The sequence below is a fragment of the Polypterus senegalus genome, chromosome 8 (assembly GCF_016835505.1).
Source record: "Polypterus senegalus isolate Bchr_013 chromosome 8, ASM1683550v1, whole genome shotgun sequence".
Taxonomy (NCBI): Eukaryota; Metazoa; Chordata; class Cladistia; order Polypteriformes; family Polypteridae; genus Polypterus; species Polypterus senegalus.
Window position 1 is genome coordinate 67,091,411 of NC_053161.1, and position 27,010 is coordinate 67,118,420.

Consider the following 27,010-nt stretch of genomic DNA (forward strand, 5'->3'; position numbering starts at 1 on the left):
ATATACCGTTCAGCTTGTCTTGATGTCTAGTTTTGTTTTGGGATTCCCCCCAATTTTTGTCCTTCTAGTCTGCAAAACCCTAATTTGTAGGCCATGTTTGGACCATATTTTGTGCAGAAAATTATACCCTTATGATAAAGAGCAAACCAATAGGTGTCTTCAGCAAAAATGATCAGAAGGATTTGAAGTTGTGCAAAATGTAAAAAGTAGTCAAAACATGTAGAAGAAGGGTGTAAAAATAAAATGATAATAAAAATACCAAATAAGGGTGTAAAATCTGGATTTATATGCCTATTCTGCTGTCCATCATTATATATTGGCTACTGCAGTGTGGTAGCAACTTTCTTGAACCTGCTCAGGTCATGTGAATGAGGTTTATAGCTGTAATGCTAATGAACATAATGAAAAATCGATACATGCATCAAGAAACCAAATCCCTGGCACAACAAGGCTAGAGTCACTAAACCAAACCACTGTCGTAGAGACTACTGCTGCATTTTCCCAGCAAAACACTTTGAGTGGTTGCTTTAATCAATGATACTCAGAGAAAGTGACAAAAATGGGTAGCTCTGTTTACAGAGGGAAAGGCAGCAGTGATGGAAAGGGATCAAGTGTGCATTGCTATAGAAGACCAAATGGATAACCCATGTACTGTTGGTACTCAACAAAAGAGATATATAGATAAAATATGGACAGGAAAGGCACTACACGATAGATAGATAGATAGATAGATAGATAGATAGATAGATAGATAGATAGATAGATAGAAGCAAGAACTTACCTTAAGAATCACAGGAATCTGAGTGAAATTATAACCAAGTGTAAAAGTGAGGGGCTGAAAACATAACCTACACCTGGAAAACAAATTAAATTCAAATGAGTCAGCATGCAAAACCAACAAAAACTGTAATCCAATTTCATAAGATCAGGTTACACGTGTGCATGCCAGATGTAATTACATGAAAAGGTAGAATTACTGCCAAAGAATATAAAACAAAGTGGCGATCTTCTAAGAAGGGCTGGCTAATGCAGGGTTAAGACAGCCTAACAGTTTTCCCTGAGTTTGAAAGAAAAAGAACGAGGGCAAATCTGTGACTTAATACAGAGAGAGGTGCAACATAAGTGCAATGTTTATAGGGTACAGAGCTCAGTGAAATTGTTACTTCTATGTGCTAATCAACATGCAACACATCAACACTCTCTAGTGCCATGATTGCTATTTACTTATTTGGCTGATGCCTTTACTTGCAACATTTGAGATACAATTATGTACATTTCGTTTATTTTTCCAATTGACTTTCCAAGTGACTTACTCCTGATCACAAAGTGTGAGTGGTGGGATTTGAACACACAACATCAAGTCCAACATCTTAACCACTTAAAAAAATATCAGAATACATTTAACAAAATGTGTCATAACTACAACCATCCCATTGCAACAGATACTGCACTGACCCAGATGGAAGATGTCACAGTAGAAATTTGAACTTAAGGACCAAACAATGTGAGAAGGCAGCCATGTGCTGTCATTCCTTCTATGTAACAGCCATTCATGATGTTATTTTATTCTGTGTATCTGACCTGGAGTACTGTAATGTAAAAACCAGTATTTCCCAAATGTTGTTATTGACTTTCATAAAAGAAAATAACAATAAAAAAATAATAAAGGTATTCTAATTAAATACAGATTGTCACAAAAGAAAGCAATAATGTCAAAGGGAGTGCTGGAGTCTATCCCTGCTAGAATAGGGTGCAAGGCAGGAACAATCCCTGGACAGGGCACCAGTCTATCGCAGGACAAAACACACACCAAGCACACACTAGGGACAATATAGGATCACCAATGGACCTAACCTGCATGTCATTTGACTGTGGGAGGAAACCCACGCAGATACCAGGTGAACATGAAAATTCCATGCAGGGAGGACCCAGGATGTGAACCCTTGCCTCCTTACTGCGACACACCCATTGAATATCCTCTACTTTAATACTCACTTGCCTAACACTGAATCACTGAAGTTGCATGCACGTTCTTAATTTCTCAATACCCTGTGATATTAAAGCAGAAAAGCAAGTGGTGTTACACTGTATTCATGCATTGACTGTTGACTGCTTCCTTACAGTGAAACATGTACATGGTGCCATGTTGCAATATGTTGGACTCCATTGCACATGTGTTGTCAGTATCTGCAGCTGTGTTCAGATTATATCCCAAATACAGTCCATTATTACCTTTGATTTGGCCATCATCATATAATTATTTGGATTGTTACTCAATAAACAAGAAAGTCTGTTGGTACCAGAACCTGGACTGGGCAAGCAATGGTCTAGTAGTAAAAATGTGATGTAATAAACAACAAGATCAGAATTAACAACACAAAACTTCAGTTTATAAATAAACTCAGGATGAAAAGCATTTAAATTAGCTTTACTGTAATAGTTCATATTTTAAAATACAGTTCAGCTTATTAGATAGATTATTAGACAGAACTTTATTTGACCATCTTTAAAATTTCAGGGTGAAAAACATTTAAAGTAGACTTACTTTGATGCTTTATATTTAAAAATAAAATTCAGCTTATTAGATAGATTATTAGACATAACTTTATTTGTCCCTTTGTGAAATTTGTTTTTTTACAGAAGGTTTTAGGTAGATAGATAGATTTTTAAAGAAAATTTAAAAAGGCAGAAATCTTCTGACTTGTCAGTCCCAGTGAAGCATTATTCAGGCATGCTGTTGGTATAAAGCAGCCCAGTAGCAATTCTTGACACACGTCTGCTTAATAATGCAGTGACAGAACGTGTTCATTGTTTGTGTGTCAGAGAGAGGACGTGCCAGACTGTTCATTCAGTTTTGTTTTAATTCTCTCGTGTGCCACTCCCTCCAGGGGGTGTTATAACTGAGCTTCACCTTTTAATTAGTATGGTGATTCAGTGGGCATATCTTGAAGTAAAGTTACTGACCCAGAACACCACAGTGTAGAAAATCACACTGGCCATCACAGAGTTGTAGACGTTGTGCAAGATGTCACTGCCCACATTAAAGGAACACAGTCTACTAAGAAAAAGGAGCCTACTCTGTCCTTTCTTATGTAGCTTCTCCGTGTTATGAGATCATGTTATGTTATGAAGTTGTGGGGGGAAAAAAGAGCTTAGAACATATTGAGGTAAAGTTTTTTTCTTTAATCTGCATATAATACTGAGGTTGTGTTATTTTTTATCTGCTCTCAACTGGCCTTAAGCATTTTTTAAGCATACGACATTTGTTATTAAATATTCACTAACTAAACTTATGTACTTCTTTACATATGACAGACTATGTAGCATTCTGAGCTGACCTTCTGTTAAGGACAGTATACAGAAAAACCCTGAATTGAAATGACGTAATACATTCTCTGAAATAAGTACCCTTTCCAATTACCTGTAAATGTGTGCTGTGTTTGGCGAACAATCAAAGACAGATTTAGTTTCAAACATGGAGCAGGATTTTGTAGTTAAGCCTGTTTATAATGTTGACAGTTGTACACTCTAATACATTCAATTTTGATTTTAGTTTCTATAAAAAAAACCTTAGTGGTTAGAAATGTATACTCCATAAATTTTAAGCCAACCATTCCTAAAAAAAAAATACATTAATTCATTTTCAAATAATTGTGATTCTTATTCAGGGTCAAGATGGACTAAAGCCTCTTCCTGTTAACATTTGGCACAAGGCAAGAATCAGTTCTGAATAAGATGCCAGTTCACTTCTGGACACCATCCCTTACACTGAGTCAGTTTAGATGTGTAAATCTCGATCAACATCTGGGAGGAAAACAGAGTCCCTGGAGAAAGGCCATACGGACACAGTAAGAACATGCAAATAGAGGGTGCTAGGCCAGGATTCTTAAAGATAAAAGGTTGCACTCCTACATATCTGGCAACCCAAAAGCTGACATCAACCTAACAAATTCCCTTAAATTCCCTTTAAATTGAATAGAATAATTTGTGATCTTGCTTCATGTCTCTTGATCCTGGAATCAGTCTCGTCTCTCTTATATGGACTTTCACTAGTGCTATGACGTTACACCCCTCTTATAATACAGTATGGAGACTCAGCCTAGCTTCATTTAAATTAGCCCAATTGATTTTCTGTCCTCTCAGCGAAAAATCTGGGCTCCACTCAGTATAGATATAAAGAAACAGTTCTCACCAGTCTCCCGCTGGACCTACACAGTGGGGTTGCAGGGGTATAGCATGTATTCTTTAAACTGTGGAATAAACTTTTTTTTCTTTTCATTTTGACTTCATAACCTTTAAGCATATAATTTTGTTTAGGGGTACAGCACATTCACTTGGAGTTTAACATCTTATTACAAGCTACCTTTTGGCTGTTGATTGTTGATTTCTTGGTTGCAAATAAAGGAACTGTTAAAAATGTTTGGTTCAAGTGGACTAAGGAATACAAACACTGGAGAATAAAGAGCTATAAAAACAATAACTAGTACAATGAAAACAGCCGTATGTTGTAGCAGAGGAACACATTTTAAAGTAACAGCTGGCATCCATCCACCTTCGTAATTTTTACACTCATCCAACAGTAGCCTTGGTCATGTATTATCCTGATGGTCATGTTAATCTTAAGGTTAGTGTTGTGTGACAATATGAGATGGCCAGTGGTAGAATCGTGATCAGTGCATTTGAGGCAGAATAGATGAAATGAGAAAAGTAATGTGGAAAGCACATTCAGATTTGAGATAGAGAAGGTGGGTTCTTGATTGATTTAAATGAACTTCATGGATAGACCAAGGGAGGGATGTAAAGAAAGCAGGAGTGAAAAAGATACGTGAGCTTCATGAGTGTACAGAATAGTAAGAAGATCAAACAATCTTCAGTATCTGGCAGGACAATATAAGGCAAGCAAAGGTGACATAAATGTCTTCTATGGTTATGGCTCTTTAATTTCAGCCTCTACAGCAACAGTAAAGCTTACTTTTATTACTGCTATCATTCTTAACTTCCATCCATCCATTATCCATCCATCCATTTTCTAACCCGCTGAATCCGAATACAGGGTCACGGGGGTCTGCTGGAGCCAATCCCAGCCAACACAGGACGCAAGGCAGGAAACAAACCCCGGGCAGGGCGCCAGCCCACCGCAGGGCACATTCTTAACTTTTGGGATCAAAACAGTGATAGGTAAGGGTGAAGGGCATGAAAGATAAGTTAGAGAATGGGAGATTAATAAATAAAGATGTTCTGAATAAATACTCTGCATTTCATATAATTTCTACATTATACATTTGTTCATTATTATACATTGTATAATATAATATATGACATTGTTAAACCTTTATCTGTTTAAAATAGCATGAAAATAACTTTATAAACAACAGGGACATAAGGTAATCTGAGGCATACCAACCTTGTTAAATTTTTTATTCTTCTGTCTGATGTTTGACTAGCCATTTCTGCAGCAATTAACATCATTGATATTATTTTCTTCATGTTGTCCAAAGCATGGCTTGAAGCATCCATTCCAAAGTGACTCTCAAAAAATGTATGTATCTGTTAAAAATATAACATTTATAATTTTAGTGTAATGTATGACTAATCAAGGAGTGTGGATTTCCAGTATATTATGTTTTTTTATAGTTTTTTTTCAGTATCTATTATTATGTCTCTTTCATTCAGAAGGATCATGATTTTCTTGTAAAAAAATTCTTACAATTAAATGCCAGACATTTGTAGGTAATATTTTATACAAAATACATATACAGTACAATGTCTTCCGGCACTCAGTATAAATTGTGTTCAGTTTTCATAGAAATACCTGTAGTTAAATACATCTAAACATTCCCTGTCTATTTTAGGTCAGCAAAGCTTCCCAATGACAATGTCACAGGTCTAATTAGAATTTGTTCTGTTTTTATCTTAAGGAATACTCAAAAGTGTGTCTCTTTTAAGGTATAAGATAAGACAGGCTTAATGTATACTAACTGTATATGGCTACACCCTGTGATGGGTTAATTTCCTATCTTATAAGCAGTGCTTCCAGTACTAATAACTGGAAAAACTGATATTGCTTACTCAACTTACCTTAATAGCATAGCTGCTTTTATCAACTTCATTGATCACCAGCACAGTAGAATGAAAAAATGCAGTCAGCGGTGGAAATGAGGTAATCAGAACATATACTTTGATAATGGAGAACATATCTTGCTCTGTTAAAGACTGCAGAGGCACATGTGCCATGGACCTGAAATTAATAATTAGCATTAGACAGACAGACAGACAGATAGATAGATAGATAGATAGATAGATAGATAGATAGATAGATAGATAGATAGATAGATAGATAGATACTGCTATTCTATAAACGCCTAACCTATACATGACCACTAGATGGCATATTAGGAAGCAAAGAAATGAGATGGACTGACTTACTGAATAGAACAGAAACTGCTGCTTTTGACAAAACATTGCTTATTTGAATATGTGTGTGCTTGTTGACTTAAGAGAAACTCCACAGCATATTTTCTCCTCATCAAGTAATGGTCTATACGATAGTCACTATATACTGTATATAGTACTGTATTGATTTTTTGAAATTCTTCCTGCTTGCCTGTCATGCTGTACATCTCTGACATTACTACAGGTACATACAGTTGATATTTCTTCTTCTTTTTCTGGACCACATTCACTTCATTTAATTTAATACGCTCAGTGTGCTTGTTATATCTGGTGTCTGTATCCAGTCTGTATCTACATTCACTGACATAAATAGCCCACAACATATATTCATAGCTACTTTGATACCATATACACGATTCACAATTCATTTTTCAGATGTATGTTTTTTAGCTGGGTGGCACGGTGGCACAGTGGTAGCGCTGATGCCTCGCAGTTAGGAGACCCGGGTTCGCTTTCCAGGTCTTCCCTGCGTGGAGTATGCATGTTCTCCCCGTGTCTGCATGGGTTTCCTCCAGGTACATCCGGTTTCCTCCCACAGTCCAAAGACATGCAGGTTAGGTGCATTGGTGAATCTAAAATTGTCCTTGGCATGTGCGCCTTGCGGTGGGCTGGCACCCTGCCCAGGGTTTGTTTCCTGTGTTGGCTGGGATTGGCTCCAGCAGACCTGCATGACTCTGTAGTTAGGATATAGTGGGATGGATGGATGTTTTTTTAACTCTCTTGCTTTCTTCTTTTTGAGCATCTAGCACAATTCTATTTAATTCTTGTTCGTATAGTTCTTCACTTGATCATCCTCCTCCTTGAGTATTCATTTCTACTAATTGATGATTTTGGTATCCTAACCAAAGCTGACTTACTGACATCATTTACAGAGTTAATCCTTTCTCAATGGCTTATATCTATTTATTCCTTATTCTTTCAGTCATTTAATATATTACTTCTTAGTCGTGCCATTTTAGAATTTTTTTTTACATATCTCTATATTTCTTGCTATATACTGTATTGTATTCCCCCCAAAACTGTACTTCTCTTTCCTCTTCTCCACAGCCCTATCATGAACACTTTAGGCCTTTAACTAATTTCCCACGTAAACAGCTGAGTGTGCTGTCAAAGTTCAGGCACACTTATCTAACAAGTTCTTTTTTTATTTTCATAGTGTCCAACGTATTAACCTTTCAATTTATAGACATATTACTACCTACTGTAAATTCTGTATTTACATGCACAATATACAGTATACATATATTTATATAGGTATCCAAGATGAAAAGCTGAATCATAAACATTTAAACAGGGAAATATGTAGCAACAATGGAGCAAAAGCAAATCTTGAAGTCACAAACAGGCAAAAACCTGCAATCACAAAATTGATTTTTATTTTTTCAAAAAGAATGAAAACATCTTTCATTTTCAATTGTGCAATTAAGATGAGTTAGACCTGAATGTTACTCTTTTATAACATGGCATTGATTAAGCCACGAGCTGATGCAAGCACAAAAGTACTTTAGGAAAAGGTTAAAGAGAGATGGCTCAGGAAAGAGAAGGTTGCTTTAATGTCAGGCAAAGAAACAACTAGTGCTGTTTTTGCATCGTGACAGCATATAGTGGAGAACTGAGGAAAACAAAAAGATTTGCTTATGGAAAGGAGATGAGAAAAGTATGTGATGATTGTCTTGGATATGTTTGGGGGAGTGATGACCTGGGTTAGAAGAATTGTCAAGGTAATAGACAAGATTCCAATCAGGGATCTTCATTAAATCCTTGCCTCTTTGATCTCATTATGGATATGTTGAGTCATGGGATTAAAGACCAGTTCCCCTAGTGCATGTTTTTTTGCTGATGACATTGTGTGGTGGAGCACGAGAGGTTTAATGATGATAAGGATTCAGAAATTAGCCTGCAAGTAGAGCTATAGAAAAGAGTTGATAAATTTAAAGATCTAGAATCAGTGGTAACCCAAGATGGAAAATCAGATGTTGAGAATACACAGAGTGACGTGTGAATAGAATGGAAAAAGACATCAGGAGTGTTGTGTGATCGAAGAATCAAGGTTAGATTTTTAAGATAGTGGTAAAATCACCAATGATGCATTGAGCTTGTAAAGGTAAGCACTAACCTCTTTTCTTCTGTATGATCACTGGCATTCTCTGGTCCGACTTTCACCTCCCCACAAAATGAATGAATGATAGGAAGTCCAGCTTCTGAAAAGCACATTGGCATGATGTCATGTTATATGTGATTTACACTGCAGTTCTTACCACTTTGAATGCTCCTTCCAATTTACTTTCAAAATATGAACAAAAAGTGTCAAATGGCACAAAAACCATAAGGTTCCCCACCCAACTTCGTTCTTCAAAGTATATTTGACAGAATTCCAATTATAAATATGTATTTGGTGGTTATTAAACAGTAACTTAAATGCTGGCATATTACCAAAAAAAAATCTGTTGCAAAATTTTAAAATCTTTGTAGGAAAACGTTTACATTTACATTGTTAGAAGATGATCCCAAGTTTGAGACTCTTTTTTATTTTTTTTAAACCAGTCCTATGAATAGCTGTGCTTCGTTCAAAAAAATCATTCAAGGCATTAATATTACATGCGTTTATCATGGAGATCAATTTTGAGCAAGTATGAAGAGATAAACAGCTTTAGTGTAGCAAACCCATACTGGGCACCTTTATGGAGAATACTGAACCTTGGAGAGAGCTGGAAAAAGCTTAAAGCAGGCAGGAAGTGTGGCTTTGTGGCTATAAATGTAGACAACAAGACTGCTGCTTCAGTCCTCAACTCTGACTCATTCTGCGAGTCTGAGAAAGCTTCTTAAGCTGTCCACACCTAAAATGAAAAACTATGTGGAATCTACAGCCCTATTATAAAAGGTAGTATGGAGACACGAGTAACGAGTACATCAGTGTGATTTCTCATCTGTTAAATAAAATTTAGTTCTGTATTTTAATACATTGTAGTTAATTGTGGCACTGCAGCGTGGGGATGTACTGGAGTACTGGCACTGGAGTGTGCGGATATGTTGGCTGGACGTACAAATTCGAATTTCACCATGACAACACTACTGCTACTATTACTTCTAAAAGTGTTGATGTTAATTATATAAAGATGCTATGCCAAATGAAAGTGTGTTGTTTCTAAAGTTGAAGAAGTGACAGGAACAAGGGATTCTAGCTTAGAGTCCTTCATTGGGTTAGACACCCATGGATAGCAAACTGATCACCATGAAACAAAGTGGACATTGGCCGATTTTGGGACTTATTCATTCATTCATTTGCTGGTTTAAATGTGGGTTACTTCAAGGCAAAAGCAGCATAGTAATACAAAGCCAATGCATAGTTGTTTTCTCTCTTGTGTCTATGACACTTCAGCGAACAAATTTTAGTCGGTGGTGGAAGACAAGCACAGCTTGTAAAAGCCCCTGAGGAGTAAAATGAGAAAGAAACAGCCATTGCTCTATATTTTGAATGGAATGAAACTCCATCATCATTTAAGGAATGTCTGACTTGATGTCACACAAGTGGAATTAGCTACTGGGAAATATCAACTAACTGATACTCTATCTTGAATCTTTATATGAGCATACTTTGCTCTTGTTATTGATTGAAAAATAAAATCTGTCGCAATTTCTTCCTACTGTGTCACAGGTAGACTGAAAACTGATACACCTCTAATGAAGTAAAGGTTCAGCATCATAAACATTGCTGTTAAAGTTAGGTTAGCTGCATATTAAACATACATATATTTTCTAATTAATTTTAATGTATTATTGTGTCGGATGTCAGCCCAGTGTACACTGTTAACATGAGTGTCTAATACACCTGCAAACACAGAATCATGTTATCTGTCAAAAGTAATACAGAATCTCACATGTAAATCTATCTAGTATGATCCTGTTTTTGAATCTTCATTAATGCAGAAAAAAGATATGGCTATCACAGATTAAGGAAAGGTTTAGTTTCTAAATAAATATTGTTAGATTATGGCAGGAGAGCAAGTATGTGTGTATGCAGAGGAAAAGAAAGAAAACAAAGATTTTAAATAAAGCAGAAAGGAACAGCAAAGGAAACTGGAATGACCGATGATGGACATTTTGAGCACGCTGCCAACCTGAGTTGGGATTTGGAAATTTCTCTGAAGTAAATGAAGGAGGCAAGCATGCAACCTAGCATAGGCAAAAAAAAATATTCAAGTTCAAACTGTGCATTGGCAGTCGTTCACATTGTGTAGAAGCCAGTCACTTATAGTTGATGAGGTTGTTTGCTGTGTATACAATATATGTGCATATAAAGTATACTGAATACAAAACAAAAATGAACGGAAACACCAAGGGCAATATTCTGGAACTTCTGTCTACTCTATCTCATCCTCACACAGTCTTAGAAAACAAGTAATGTCTTCTCAGAGGCCCTACACCCAATGATGTCGATACAGCCTTTGGCTCCCTCCGATTGAAAAGTGTCTCCTGAAAAAGGCATGGATAGAATATACTGTATATGATTATTGTGCTATGTCTGCAGAAAACCACCATAGTTTAGTTGAGAGGGTGACCAGAAGATGGAGATTTTGTCTTTTGTTTTTCTTTTCTTCATTATGTAAAGCACTTTGAGCTACTTTTTGTATGAAAATGTGCTATATAAATAAATGTTGTTGTTGTTGAGATGAACCTAAGATGACATGCCTAAGTCAATAGCCAAAAGATCAAACCAACCGAAGTGACAGAGCCTTAATATTGCTCAAAAAATGATAACTCAGGGGCTTGAATGGAATCGATAAGAAAGCACACTAAGTATTTATTTGTGCAGATTTTAGAATTTGCCCACAACCTTGGATGGCGATGGTCCTGTGCGGTCACAGTATATTGACACTAGTAGGTGATGTCACAATAAGAAAAACATGGGGGTCATGTGACTGCTGTGCCTCATTGTTATTATAGAAACCTATCATGGCTGCTTGGAAAATACACAAAGTGGCGATGGAGCATGAAAGTAAACAATGCACAAAATGCCAGAATGAACCCTGATAAAAGTATTTGGCAGTAAAACTAAATATTATTGAAATGGGTAAAACAGGACAAAACGTGTGAAACCCATACTAAATAATCCTACAGTGTAAAAATCATAACAATTAGCTTATGAAATTCACCTGCTTTACACAGGTGGCAGTAATAGAAAGATTATTGGAAGAAGTAATCAACAGATGAAGTCATTAAAGATGAAAATGGATCATTATTGCTGACTTCAGGAAGAACCAGGTTTTTTTTCTTCATTTTTTTGAGCTCAAAATGTAACAGAGCAGGAATTATCTTAATGCTTTAGTTTTTGATCCCATTGTTTTTATTATAAATAAGTGTTTTACACATTTTGAAAAAAAAATCTTACTATATTGTCAAAAGCATTATTATACAGGAAAAAGGAATAGAGCAAAAGGTATACATGCAAAAAGGAACATTAAAGCCATAGTAACAATATAAATGATCATAAATAATTAATATTTCAGGGATATTTCTTATTTCGTAGTCATGCTACCTGTCTAAGACAGGTAATAGAATAATGTAAAAAATATCTGCTTTGTTTTGCAGTATGTGTACCTTCAGCTCCTATCCTCTGTATTTACGTGTGCGAATGTCTCTTAGGCAGCACTCCTTCTCTTGAGTGTGTTCCCGTAACGCCTGCTTTTCAGACCCTGTCATTAATATCGAGGCACCTTTCTCTCCTCCTGTCTGGTTTTATACCTGCTGTCTTTGAAGGCAACTCTTTCAGTGTGCACTAACTCCTCCTTGTGCATCTCACTTTTGTCACCGCACAAAAGCCAAACTGACCAATCAGATTGTTTTGGGGCCTATTATATAGTAGTTTAGGCTTTAATGTGTCATATTAACATTATATTATTCCTTAATTTTAGGATAAATAGTTGTCCATAGCCAGGCAAAGTGCACTGCCCTTGTTTTACATTAAACTTTGTTAAGCTTTCCTAAAGGGAAACAGCATCCTTTAGAAGCAAAACACTGAGGAATTTGTGGCAATTCATAAATACTTTCTTACAGTGGTGTTTACCTTGGTATTCCCATTAAAATTCCTGGTCAGCGCATCAGAGCTGGTCCAGATGACCCCATGCATGTAAGGAATGAAAAAACTAACCTGCTTCTACTGCCTGTTAAAGAAATGTATTGGAGCCTATGTGGCTGAAGCCATCCATAAGTTGAGAGAAACAGCAGGTGAAAATAAACCAAAACATGAGAATGCCAGACTGATTATGAATGATTTCAAAAGAGAAGCAGATAAAATCATTTTTCTGTGATCTGAAAGGAAACAAACAAGCATTTCAGCTACTCTGCAACAGTATTTCCTCCTTGTGTTCCTTGGATCAAAAGGTTACAGCTTCTTCCATGGTGTCCACTGTTAAATTTGGCTTAGATTATATTTTTGATTTATAAATGCTACACAGTTTCAATCGCCATACTTTGGAAATAACGCTTTGTAGTATGAAGACTATACAATTCACATTAACTGAGACCTGGCAGACACCATAAACAGCAGTATCTAAAAAATGTTCACAGAATACAACACTGCGTACCCTTTGAACCGCAGTAAATAACTTCAGTGTTTTTCATTTTTATTTCTTGGCAGTGGTTGATCTCATGTAATGAACAATATTTTGAATACTTAGCTATAATAACCCTCCCACACACCTTTGGCATATTTAAAATGTAACAAAAACATGCTTGTTAATGATAACCACACCATCTAAAATACATCTGAGTTCTTTATACTATGTGATTCACCACTCATTTATTTTTGCGCCTAACAGTAACATTCTAAAAGGAGAACACAGCAACTTTTTTCTGAGAGCAATCTAACCAGACCTGCCTTGACTTAGAACACAGCACACTCATTTCAATGAATCCATGGATCTCCCCGAGGTATCAGCTTTTCTGATCCTCTTGACAGACAATTTACCAGAGTATTCTGATTTATATTCAATTTGTCACACTATGTACTCTGTTGTCAGGGTTAGGATTGCAGGGTAAAAAAGGGGCTGAATCATCAGTGTGGGTTCTAAATAATTCCCATCTTAAGGAAAATAGAATACTTTGGCAGGAACGACACAGCTGCTAGATCCTGTCTCCTTGAAGATATCAGATTGCATGAGTAGAATATGCAGGGAATGCAAATTACACAGCTCCATGATGACTGTTCAGTACAGTTTCAAATATCCTAAGCATCATAAAGTGACAGCCAAGTAACGTGTTGCGTGAACAGTGCTGGTGGCTGTAGTAATGCTTTACAGGTATGTTCAGTTTAACCAAAATATCAGTCCTTTCCTTTTCCTTTTGCCACTTTGCCATGATATGACAAACACAATATATCAGGAAGACGATGGTCTTTTCGGTTTGTGCAGTCCAAAAGACCCATTTTCATTTTTTTCCGAAGTCACTAGAGAAGCAAATGTCAAAAACCTTAACTATTACGTGAATTAGATTTCTCAATAAATTAACTTATTTTTACAAGACAGGCTATAACTCTGAATGCAGTGCCAGTGCATTGAGGAGGCCACTGGTGCACATATCTAGATGCGGCCAACTTACAGTCACCAGTTAGCTCAGCACGGGATGTTGGGGGGAATCTGGAGGATGTGGAGGAAAAACCATGTAAACATGAGAGGAAAAAGCAAACCTCATTATAACAACAACTTGGTAACTGGGTATGGGAGTCAAAAACAGGACTCCAGATCGTACAGAAGCAGGATTAACCACTGTGCCGCTTTTACAACCTTGTTTATTCCGTTCACAATCTAGACACTTTGGAGGAAAAATACCACTGTTTAAATGAATTTTATAATAAATCGCACTGTTTAGTCATGGGATAAGTTTGAAAGTTCTCAAAATACATACCTGATTTTTCAAAGAGTCATAATTGAAAACTTAGCAACATTCAATACATTTGTAGGAACTGTGCCATATTAGCATTACTATATTAAGTCAAAGTTAAAGTGAACTTTATTGTCATCTCAACCATATACAAGTATACAGATAGACGAAATTGCGAAGCTCAGGGTCCACAGTGTAACAACATGATGTGCAAATAATAAATTAAAAATAGAATTAAAATTTAAAAATTAAAAATTAAAACACAAACAAGACAAGACATTGTGCAAAGATAGGACAAATAAATAGCAGCAATATTGATGTGTAAGATATGTAATATAATAAATAATAAATAATAGATATAGATAATACAGAGATTATCAGTGTATGATAATAGTTGTTTAAGACATTTGTAAACAACGACAGGTCAGAATGTTTCACAGCAGAAGGATATCAAGAGTGTCAAAATACTTAAAGGTCAGTATGACAGTGGTTTTCATGTATAAAAGTTCTGTTTTTAGAGGTGGTTGAGGCAGTGTGGAAGGTCCCAGGGGGCAGCCTGGTGTTAAGGAGTCTAACAGCTTGGGGGTAAAAACTCTCCTGCAGCCTGGCAGATTTGGCTTTGATGCTGCAATATCTTCTCTTGGATGGCAGAAGTGTGAAAAGTCCATGTGATGGGTGTAAGGGGTCCTGCACAATGCTGCAGGACTTGCAGACACTGCGTTTGTAAAATATGCCCTGCAGTGACGGGAGAGGCACCCCAATAATGTTCTCTGCTGTCTTCACTATCCTTTGCAGGCGCTTGCGGTTGGATATGTAACGTGTATATTATTAAATGATATGCAACTGAAATCCACTGGGTCAATTTTGATTTAAGAGAAGTGTCGCCACCACCTCCAGTGAGCCTCAGTAACTTACTTGAAAAGGAAAGTATCCACCAGGAGATGTGCTCTGTGTCAGAAGGCCAGTAGAGCACCACTGAGGTATGAGATTTAAAGGCCAGAAGAATTAATGAGGAATTGAAAAAAAGAGAGAGAAAGAGGGAATAGAATTTGAAATGGGAATGTGCCCTGATGCTGGACTGTTTATCTGAGGTAGGCAAATGAGATAACCACCCAAATCGCCAATTAAGGACTGACTTACAACGTGGAGCAGGAGGAGTATAATATGATATTTGCTGCTTTTGTTCTTCTAATAAGTATACTCCTCTGGTTAACTGGCACAATTTTGGAATTTTTGGCTTTTTCATTATATTATCATTGATCTGTTTGAAATATTGTATTACTGATACATTAATCAATGGGTTCTCATACAAATTCTAAATACTAAATGGAAAACTGACTTAATGTAGTAATTTCTGAAATGCACAGCCTTTTGATTTGCCACCAGGCAGTTAGTATTTTTCAAAAGGTGCTTAGTATGACCTCAAGTCCCTATGGATCCTACTTGAAGAGTCAGGAATAATTACAGTAAATTAGTGGTCAATTGTAAAAGGCAATACTGCTAAGGTATGCCTAGGTCCTGGTCAAATGTCTGTTTAAGCTTGCACAGATTAATTTTGTGCTCTCTAGAACACATCTTCTCTCTGCTGCATAGGCATTTCATTAATCAATTAGTCACAATTCCCTTAATCTTTACCCAGAATCCTCATATTTTAGAAAAGCAGAGTAGACTGCAAATTTCCAGACCATTTGTAGCTTTGTTCCCTATTATCATGTCTTCTGCTTTTATAAAATTGTTATAATTTTCTGCACCACTGTCTCATGTCTACATTGCCTGCTAAGTACCCATGCTAGACTCACAAAGAATATTTTCCTGTGGTCAAAAGGTTAACCTTTAAGCACAGGGATGGGTGATTTGCTGCAGAATTAAATGTGTTTTAAATGTTAGAATAAACGAGTTAAGTACAAAATGAGAATATTTAAATTTCAAAATGAAGTTTATGGAAACACTTCCAGACTACTGTTTATTTTAGGCAGAATCTTCAGAACATTTAAACACATTACATAAAAGAACACCTTCTGGTAAAAATATTACAGGGGGAAAAATATTTCTGTTTCTCACAGCTTTAAAAATTCATCCATAAAAGGCATGATAATCATCTAAAGAAACAATATTTTTAGAGGCTTATAATGAAGAATTCAAATTTGAATAAATATAAACATTGGAAACAAGCCAAAATAAACAATAGCAATGCCAAATCTCACTGTAGCATTTCTAGATCTTTAGAAAAGTCTTCTGAAAACAATAGGTCAGTTTCCGTAGGAAAAACCCTAGTCATATTTGCAGTTTTTTTTTCTTTGGAATACACAATACTCACTTGTACAGCAGCCAATAGCTTCAGGGAGATATAATAAAATCATTCACCTTTATTAGACTAACCTCGCAGCAGTGGGCAGATGGTAGAGACTCTTCTTGAATGGGAAGTCAGCCTCTCTGGGTCCAGACATGTATGCTCCCAAATTTAGGCACCCACTCACACAGCAGGAATTTAAAGACATCTATTCACCTAACAGCTTGTACTGTTCCTGCCATGCGGCCTATACTGGTTGTAATAGGCTCCAGCTTCCTTGAGACCCTGCTCAGGGTAAAGAAACTTTAGAAGATGGATGTTTCAGGAGAACAAGGACAATAGGCGCAGTTTCCATCCATCCATCCATTATCCAATCCTCTATATCCTAACTACAGGGTCATGAGGGTCTGCTGGAGCCAATCCCAGCCACACAGTGTGTATTGATGATATGACTGCTGGCAAAAGTAGCAGGATGAATTCTGAAATGTATAGGGCTATACTGTCTGCTCAGAATCATCCAAATCCTGCAAACCTGATATGATGCTTCACAGTACTGATGGACAATGATAATATACTGCGAAAGCAAACCAAGTGCTTTTTAAAGCAAAGTAGTGAAATATTCTTCAAAGGCCAAGTCAATCAACTGACGTCAACCCAAATGGACATGCATTCCACAAAAATTATGGCAGAAATTCCAACGAATAAACAGCAACTGAAGACAGCTGCAGTAAAGGTCTGGCAAAGTGTCACTAGAGTGAAACCCTGCACTTGAAGATGGCCATGGGTTCCAGACCTCAGGTAGTCATTAACTGTAAAGGATTTTCAACCAAATATTGATTATATTTATGACTGTTTTGAGCCCCTGATAATAGGGGGACTATGTATAAAAATGTCTGCTCATACATTATTTTTGTTAACCCCCTTTAATTAAAGCTGAAAGTCTACACTTCAATCACATTTTCATGGCTTTGTTTCAAATCCATCGTGGTATTGTAAAGAGTCAACATTATAAATTGTGTCACTGTCTCAGCAGTGGAGTGCCCTCTCAGGGTTGGGGGAGAGATCCTGCCCCAAGTGGAGGAGTTCAAGTATCTCGGGGTCTTGTTCACGAATGAGGGAAGAATGGAGCGTGAGATCGACAGGCGGATCGGTGCGGCATCCGCAGTGATGCGGCTCTGCATCGGTCTGTCGTGGTGAAAAAGGAGCTGAGCCGTAAGGCAAAGCTCTCAATTTACCAGTCGATCTACGCTCCTACCCTCACCTATGGTCATGAGCTATGGGTAGTGACAGAAAGAACGAGATCGCGAATACAAGCGGCTGAAATGAGTTTCCTCCGCAGGGTGTCTGGGCTTTCCCTTAAAGATAGGGTGAGAAGCTCAGTCATCTGGGAGGGGCTCAGAGTAGAGCCGCTGCTCCTCCGCATCGAGAGGAGTCAGATGAGGTGGCTCGGGCATCTGATCAGGATGCCTCCTGGGCGCCTCCCTGGTGAGGTGTTCCGGGCACGTCCAACCGGGAGGAGGCCCCAGGGAAGACCCAGGACACGCTGGAGGGACTATGTCTCCCGGCTGGCCTGGGAACGCCTTGGGATTCTCCCGGAAGAGCTGGAAGAAGTGGCGGGGAGAGGGAAGTCTGGGCCTCTCTGCTTAAGCTGCTACCCCCGCGACCCGACCTCGGATAAGCGGAAGAGGATGGATGGATGGATGGATGGTCACTGTCCAAATACATATGGACCTGACTGTGTTCCTTTACGTGACAGGTAGGCAAGTAGGCAAGTTCAGTAAGAATGGCCGGTACCTCTGCATTAATTAGATACTACATACAATAATTGTGAGCTCCAGAAGATGCAAATAAGCCAAACTCAACATGTGGCTGGTGAGGCAAAAATAAGTAAAATAAAAAAAATCTATTTCTGTACATGAGAATTTTACTTGTTCAATAAATCAATCAGATACTACACATGTTCTACATGCTAGCTTACTAGTGCTTGTTGTGAATTACTTATGGCACATCTTGCAGCATGTTTCAAAGTATGTATTACTTAGATTAAGCTCACTACAAGCGAATACATTATACATGCGCTTGCACTGATGTGAATGTCAGCACAGAAAAATTAATTTGCACTAAAATTAACTTGGCTGCTGCTAGCAATAAGTGCAGCTCAGTAAGAACACCATGACAACAAGAATATCTGGATGCTTGTTTTTCCAAAGTAACACCTCCACTACTTTAGGTCTATGTCCCTTTCCCTGGGTAATTCTTTGGAAATAGCTGACACCTCTGTAATATGTGACTCTAGAATCATCACGATTTATCTGTGTGAGGGTTTTAACTAGTTTTAACTAGTATGGCAGTCCAGAGGCTGTCTGAAAGACCTGAGATTTTAAGAGTTATAGAATGTGTGGGGGCTGTAGTGGCTATAGGGGTTGCCAAGTGTGCACTGTGTCAAAATGGCACTGAGACCTATCCCTGATAACAGAAGTAATTCTGAGTTTAGTCAGACATGACACTGGGAAGAAGGTTAAAGCTGTCTCACAGTAGACAACCTTGTATGTCTAGAGTTATTATGGGGAGATGGGGGAAGAGTGCTATTTGTGGGAGAAAGAAAGGCCAGATGTGGGAGATGGGAGGACAGATGGAGAGAAGAGAGAATTGTTCTGTATTTTAAGGTGAGTGAGTAGGTAATCCAGCACTTCTGGCAGACACTAATAAAAAATCAAAAAGGTAGCTCATAGAAGCTACACGGCTTGTTGTTTTTGTTTCATTTTTGGGTTTGGGCACATAAACTAGACTAGGCACATGCCCATTTCAGAGCACACTCATTCATAATGGACCAATTCAGAGTTACCAATTAACCTTACCTTTTTTGAAATAAGTGATTAAACTGGAGTAGCTGGTGAAAAGACATATGGACATAGGGAGAATATTTAACTACTGCTAAACATGGAATGAAACAAGGTGCTCGCCATTCAAGAGGCAATGCTTTACTTTTAAAATTAAAACAGATAATAAATACATTAATGGTGCTACCTGGTAGTCTGTCAAGTATTTCAAAGTTGCACAGTTTCTCTTTGTCCCCGATTGCTTCTTTAATTTCTGGAATCATATTCACCTACAAATGGCAAAATGGAAAGTTTTAGTACCCAAATACAGCAAATAATCATTATGTGTCATTTGTCTCAGAATGAGTATAAGGCACAATCCCTTTAGAACCCAGGTGGATATGTGTAGTTGATGGCCAGCTCAAACATTTCATCCAGAAGGTTTCCGAATGACGGAAGAGAGCCTGCATCAGCCATGTGACCAGATAGATTGTATTAGACACCTACTACCTTTGTGTGAAGAAGCTCTTCCTGGATTAAGTACTCTCTCATTTCCTGTCCACCTCTGCCTACTGTATTTCAGTATTAACATAAAAAACTAGTTCAGAGGGAGTTTTTTAAATCAAAATTAGGATCCCAGAAAGTGTTCTCCACTGAAAACAGATACGATGTATTTCCATTAGTTGATCAGTGAAGAAAATGTCCTTTATTTCATTGCTGCATCTTTTTCAAATAATTGCTTATGGAGTAGAACAGTGACTTCAATTCACATTGTATTTCATGTACATTAATCACAGGTGTGCACACAGAGATTTTGTCATAATCTGATCATATCATTGGTGCTAATATTAGGAAATATAATTTATCAAACCAGGCAAAGACCTTCTAGTATGCCAGCACTTGTGCACCTCTGCCCACCACAACTACACCATCCAGTTTTCAGCAGCACCAGTACAGCTTACTTGAAAAAGTAACTCGTAGTCGCTTATTTACTAAGTGTACTGCATGAGTTATTCTGCACAAAATATTTGAACTCCAAAAGACATGTTTCATTAGTTGTCTGTTTTGATTCACAGGATCATGGAATTAAATATTTCTTGGACGCTGACTCTTAGTCTACCCATGACACTGCTGTCCAAGAAACCCCTAGGAAGCTTTCATACAGTTTGTCATTCTTTGTTTCTTAATAAAAAAAAATATGCATTATACATTTTCTCTGTCCTGGTTATTAAAAATGATTTTTACTTTGTTTATGTGCCTTTTTACATTATTTTAATATTTTTTTTTTTGTTTTGCATTTTTTTGCAGCAGTAGTACTGAAACAAAAGTAGCAAGCTGGCCCAGTTACACTTGTTGCTGCATTATAGTTCCAGAAGTTAAGGACCGATCCCTGGCATAGTAATGGAAAATTGCTCATCGCCTCCCAGTTATGTATGAGTTTACTCTGTGTGCTCCAGTTTTCTTCTGCATTCCTAATACACTTTTATAAATTTTATTTAATTGACCCAGCATGAGAGCGTATGTCAGCCCTGCAAAGGACTGCTGTTTACTCTGGGCTGAAGGGTCACATGGTGGAAGGGTTAAGGGTAAGGGAAGCAACCCAAAGTATGGCAGCCCAGTATACGGGAGAGGTATATACTAGTACTGCTTGATGGTCCCTTGCTATTGTTTATTATATTTATTTGTATTCAGTGATGCTCAACGAATGAGAACTGTGTTTGCTGGTCACCTGGTCTTGGATCCCTCTTTCATTCAGTGATGTTGACTGGTGGTCTGACTAAACTGACATACCTTTTTTTTTCTATGTTATCTTTGTGGATAGAGACATTGAAATGTAACACACCATTTTTGAAATATGGCTAAAAGTACATGTATGACTGAACTGGATATATTAGAACATATTTTTCAAGACTCTCTCAGTGATGATTCTGACAAGCTTGACAGTTTGTCACGTCTTACTGTGCGCAACCACTTCCCAGGTAAACGTCCTTATGAAGGAACTGGCTTAGGTCTGAACTTACTGTGTGATTTTGTTGTTTTTTTTAATGCTGGATAGTGTTAGCAATAATGATTGTTTGCCAGTGTTATAGTGTGAATACACGTGGTGTATACCTCCTAGATTTGATCTAGATTGTACTATATATATTCATTCCTTCATTTATTTTCTAAAGCAATTTGATCAGTTATTGATTTTCAGTGCACACACACACACACACACACACACACACACACACACACACAAAATCATTTACACTAGGCCAGTTACAATGGCCAGTCAGGTACACTGGCAGAAAAAGCAACGTCCAAAAAGACGCCGACCTTGTGAGAACATGCAGTTCAAACTTCTTTTCTTCCTCTTTATTATCGATAAGCAAGCCTTGCTGCATTCGTTCTGTCTCGAGTTCTGCGAAATCACGGAAATATTCAGGAACTTCACCAATGTGAGAGAAATAAATTGAAGTCAATAGGAAAGGACAAACTTAACTTAATTTGAGTGGATTATAATGGTGCAATGTTTTTTAAGTGTCCCTAAAGGATAAGGAAATGTCTGTTGGCTGTGCTGAATTTATTATTGTGGTCAAAAATGTGAACTGGGCTGGAACGCAGCAGTTTTGACCAAGGTGCTACCGTGCCTCCCTGAGATAGATTCAATAGCATTAAATATCAGAACAGTAACATTTCTTGCAGACAGTGGAGAAAAGTATGAATTCTCTAAGGCTTGCAAACCAAAAAGTACTTTGTTTTTTATTCTCCTGACACACTTCCTTGCTTACCGCCGCTTCTACCAAGTAAGTGCACCAGTAAAGCGTATTGATAATTTACTTCTTCCTTTTTGCATTAACTGTACAGCACTCTGGGTAATAGAGTTAGCTGATATCATACAGGTCACATACAAGTATATACAGAAAGACATTACATTTACGACACAATTACACCAACACATTTCCAATTTCGTTCAGCATGCATGTTTAGTGTTTAGATAGATAGATAGATAGATAGATAGATAGATACTTTATTAATCCCAAGCAGCAGCAGCATACTGATAAATAACAATATTACATTAAGGAGTGATAAAAATGCTGGTATAACAGACAATTTAAATGTATTAATTTACATGTATTTGTAAGTTTTCTCCTAATTTTTGGCGCACTACTAAGATCAGTGTTATATCAGTGTTAAATACTCAGGGGCTGTCCAATCCAACATTGGTGGTTACAGTTCTGCCATGTTACACTGGCTTTGCAAAGCATCATGGGGTGCTGGAAAAAAAAGTTTAACACGTCAAATTTACAGGAATATATTTGGGGAACAAAGTCAGTGGCAAACACAGGATATTTGCAATGAAAAACATTTTGCCACGTAAATAAGTACCGAATTGTGCTTTACACTTACTTCCCTTCACAAATTATACTATACTTGTAAAAAAACAAATATGTCTTCATTGAAAAAAATCACAGGTTTAAACAGAATAACATTCTCAAATCTAAATCTGCACAGTCCAATTCAGAGTTAATGGGATCCAAAGCACAAGACAGGAACCAACCCATATAGGGCTGTAGTCCACTGTAAAACATCATGAACTGAAAAAGGAAAAAATTGGTATAGTAGACAGAACCAAAACGAGACTTTGATTCTCATGAATTATCAATTCAAATCTCTATAAGAAAATAATCCTTGATCAGCAAAATTACAGAGGCCAGCAGCTTCTACATGTGTGTAAAAATGCATTATATTTGACCCTGAAGAACTGAGTCGTACCTCTTGGATTTCAAAATCTACATTCCTCATTCATTTTCTCCATCCAAATGACTGTCTTTAATGTTTTCATAACAACCTATCACCAGGGGGCCGAGATCATTTGACTATTGCAATTTAGAAGACATCTGGAGCACAGACTTTTGAACCTGACAACTCAAAGGTTTACTCCCTTTAATTGTTAACACATTTTCTAAAATAATATAGGAATGTGCATGCATCTGTTTCTTAACTTTATGCCACTACTTAACAGTTTTCCATGTGGTTTACATAAAAGGAAAAACAAAAAGGATGTGCTGGATAAAAGCTGTATGTGTAGAAGTACAAAGCCTTTCAACTTTTCTTGATTCATTATATGGTGGATATTTTAAAAGTCTATCCTTCTTTAACAGAAAAGTCCACTTTAGTAATGTGAAGGCAGGCATTTTATACTGTAGCAAAATCTTTTAAGTGAAAACAAATGGATTATAGTTAGAAAAAAAATATTAGAAATAAAAAATCACTCTGATATGACTAGTTATGATCTTGACCGCAACTAAATATTTGCTTCTTTCACTTATCAGCTGTGTTAAAAATACCTAGAGGTCTTTTACAATGTGATGCCTTCCAAGTGCACAAGTGAGAAACCTGGGAGTGTGGACAGGCTTCTGGCCAGAGCAGGGTGCCTCCATGTGTCTACACAGATAAAAGCAGGCTGTCAACTCTGTGTGACAAGTTTAAAGAGATAGGTACAAAGTCCCGGAAGTCCTTCCCATGCTACCTGTCAGACCAGGTAAGCATGAGGAGATCAGACGGTTTAATATACAGCTCAGATCATGGTGCAAAGGTTTTTGGGACATTGGACTGACTTCTGGAACAGATGGGACTTGCACCACAGGGTCAGATTAAATTTAAAACGGAGGGTCAGTGATGTATTTGGAAGGGGCAAGAGCAGGTTAGTTGAGGACTGGGAATTGTAAGGCAGGTACTTTAAGGAGTGCAATGTTTAAAAGTTCAGGAAAGACAATGAACTGTACAGTTAATAAAAATAGAAAAGGCAAGTTGAAATTACTAGCTCACAAATCAAATGCTAAAATAAAATCAGAAATACACTAAAAGTTACTTAATGCTTTAACTATTGAAAATAAAGCAAATGAACTGGAGATATGTGGAGCTGCAAATAATTTTGATGTTATAACAGACACAGAAGCCTGGCCAACTCCTTGAGACAGGAATGCGAGTAATATAAATAGGTACATGTTTAGAAAAAACAGTTAAAATCAAAAAGGAGGGGAAGGTGGTCATTTATATAAGAGAGGATTTAAATATGAGATCTGCTTCAAATAGGTGTTGACTCATATCCTAATGAAAATTTGAGCAGCATGGAGGAAGACATTGTGAGTTTGTTATAGACCCCCTGGCCTCAATAATAGTGTCAATAAACAACTCTGTAAAAATGTATTAAAAAATACAAGTTTACAATGGAGTTCTAGATCTTTAATTACTCAAATACACAAACACCATACAAAAAGTGAAGCAAAAGAACAGGAATTCACAGATGTAATAGTATTTATCTCATTATGTTAACCTAAAACAACAAACAGATGAGAGGCCTGTCCTGATTCAATATTTTAGAATAATAAGCCAGGAATTCATGGATAAAGGTCATTGCAGATGCACAGCAATCCATTAGGATCTACAGTAGTTATCACAAAATAACACATTTCACAGTGTTCTGGCAGAGCAGATATTACAAAAAAGTAAAACTGTTACATTTTATTTTAATAAGACCAATTATTTCCAAACATAGATAAGCCCGAAAGACACAAAGTGGGACAAAATATATATGAAGATGGTCTAGAAGCAGTAGAGTAAGTTAAAAAGTGCATTACTTGCAAAACACGATACAATGAGAAGTCAAGCAAAATGACACCTTTTATTGGACCTCTAAAAAGATTACGACATGCAAGCTTTAAAGGCAGCTCTTGCCTGAAGAAGAGGCCTCTGAGCTGCCTCGAAAGCTTGCATATTGTAATTTTTTTAGTTAGCGAATAAAAGGTGCCATTTTGCTTAACTTCTCTTTGCATCCATAATGGATAACACAGTATAACACTCTGCTATTGCAAAGCAGGACAAATTCTTTCTGATGGTTTAGACGGATAGATGGATCACACTTCATTTGTCTCAAGGGGAAAATGTAGCGTTGTACAGAAGCTCAATAGATGAACAAATGAACACTATGATAAACAACAACATCAACTCCTTCAAATAAACCCCAGAAACAGAAAACAGAAAGGAAGACTTCTGACTTGGCATTCGCCGTCCCAGTGAGGCAGTATGTAACTGTACAGCTGTTGGTATAAAAGAGCTCTGGCAGCTCAGTTTTTTGACATACTTCTGCAGAATAATTCATTGGCTGAAAGTCTCAGTTTTATTGTGTCAGATAAAATGGCACTCAGTTTTGTTTTCATTCTCTCCTTTGCTATGACGTCCAGGGTGTGTCCTATAACTGAGCTTGCCCTTTAAATTCGCTTTTTGATTCAGTAGGCCTCTCTTGAAGTGATGTTACCAGCCCAGCCCAGCACACCACAGCATAGAAAATCACATTGGCCATCACAGAGTTATAGAAGATGTGGAGGATGTCACTTCCCACAATGGTCTGAAGGAAAAAGAGCCTGCTCTGCCACTTCTTATGTATTTCCTTTGTGTTTTGAAACCAATCCAATTTTGAAACATTCAGAAATTTAAAAGATATCCACAGTGAATGAATTTTAAACTTTGTAAGAAGCTACAAAGAAAAAGCAGCTGACACGTACACACCTCCATAATTAATCATAGGACTTATGGAGATATGAGGACTATGGTTAAAAGGAATACAGTATTTGGCAAGATAAAAGGCAGCTAAAGAGGAATAGCATGAAGAAATCAAAGGATAACCCGAAGAATGACTGTTAAAACAATCTTTTCACTTTACAAAATGGATATTAAGATGAGCTCACTCATACATGTTTTAAAGCAAAACTTTTTTTAACAAAGTTTCTGTGCTCTTTATCTTAAACTCATGAACTCTTTTAATTCTTCACTTAGTGAACCTATTTTAATTTTGGTTTGGTTAATTATAAGTCCAGTCTTTTAGATGTCCTGGAAACCCTACCTGAAAGAGGAAATATCTCTGTAGGTCAAAGGTGTGCTTTGCTTCTTCTGAGAAAACCCCTTTCAGTCACAACCACATATTATCCTGGTGTGCTGGTTGGTCTCAAGATTATACCCAGAGGTTCCTCTGTGGAAATCCATACTTTCGGCCCCTATTTGAGCGTTAGGAGTAGCCTAGATTGTCAAAATCATAGTGAACTGCCTGCTTACTCCTCAACTCCTCATCCTTCCTGCATAAAGCTGACAGGTCTGGCCATATAAAGTCCAACTTGTCATTCGACTGAAGTACTGAAGTGTAGGTTGTTATGTGTAAGAAACTGAGCTAGAGAGAATCCATGCTCTAGTGGAGTAGTACAGTATGAAGGCAGTACCCTGCTTTGATTCTTGTCCCCTTCTTAAAAGGTCTGTAAATTTTTGTACAACCTTCCTATTTGCTTTAGGATAACAAGAGCTGTTGTCATGTGTGTGAACATACCCTCATTTGCAAATATTTTAAATACTTCTGATGAGAACTGTGGCCCCTTGTCCCATGTCGGAAAATGCTTCTGTGATGGCTCGTATTGTAGCATTTCACAATGTGGACTCAAGTTCAGCCAGCTCAATAAATCTAGAGAAGTAATCCACAATCAGTACACAAGTCTTCTTCGACCACTCAAACAGACCCATCTCCACATTTTGCTAT

The 27,010-nt window shown here is 37.3% G+C and overlaps 1 protein-coding gene across 2 annotated transcripts in view; it reads right to left on the reverse strand.

Moving 5' to 3' along the window:
- Positions 1-27,010, reverse strand: part of cped1 (cadherin-like and PC-esterase domain containing 1) — a 333,365-nt gene that overhangs the window by 233,287 nt on the left and 73,068 nt on the right. The window contains exons 4-8 of one of the 2 annotated variants that reach the window (XM_039761207.1): positions 19,649-19,730; positions 8,570-8,651; positions 6,079-6,238; positions 5,405-5,547; positions 782-854 (exon numbers count right to left, since the gene is read on the reverse strand). In XM_039761207.1, coding sequence (XP_039617141.1) covers positions 782-854; positions 5,405-5,547; positions 6,079-6,238; positions 8,570-8,651; positions 19,649-19,730 — 540 coding nt within the window. Of the gene's footprint in view, positions 1-781; positions 855-5,404; positions 5,548-6,078; positions 6,239-8,569; positions 8,655-19,648; positions 19,731-27,010 lie in introns of both variants that reach the window. The other variant, XM_039761206.1, reaches the window with a different exon arrangement.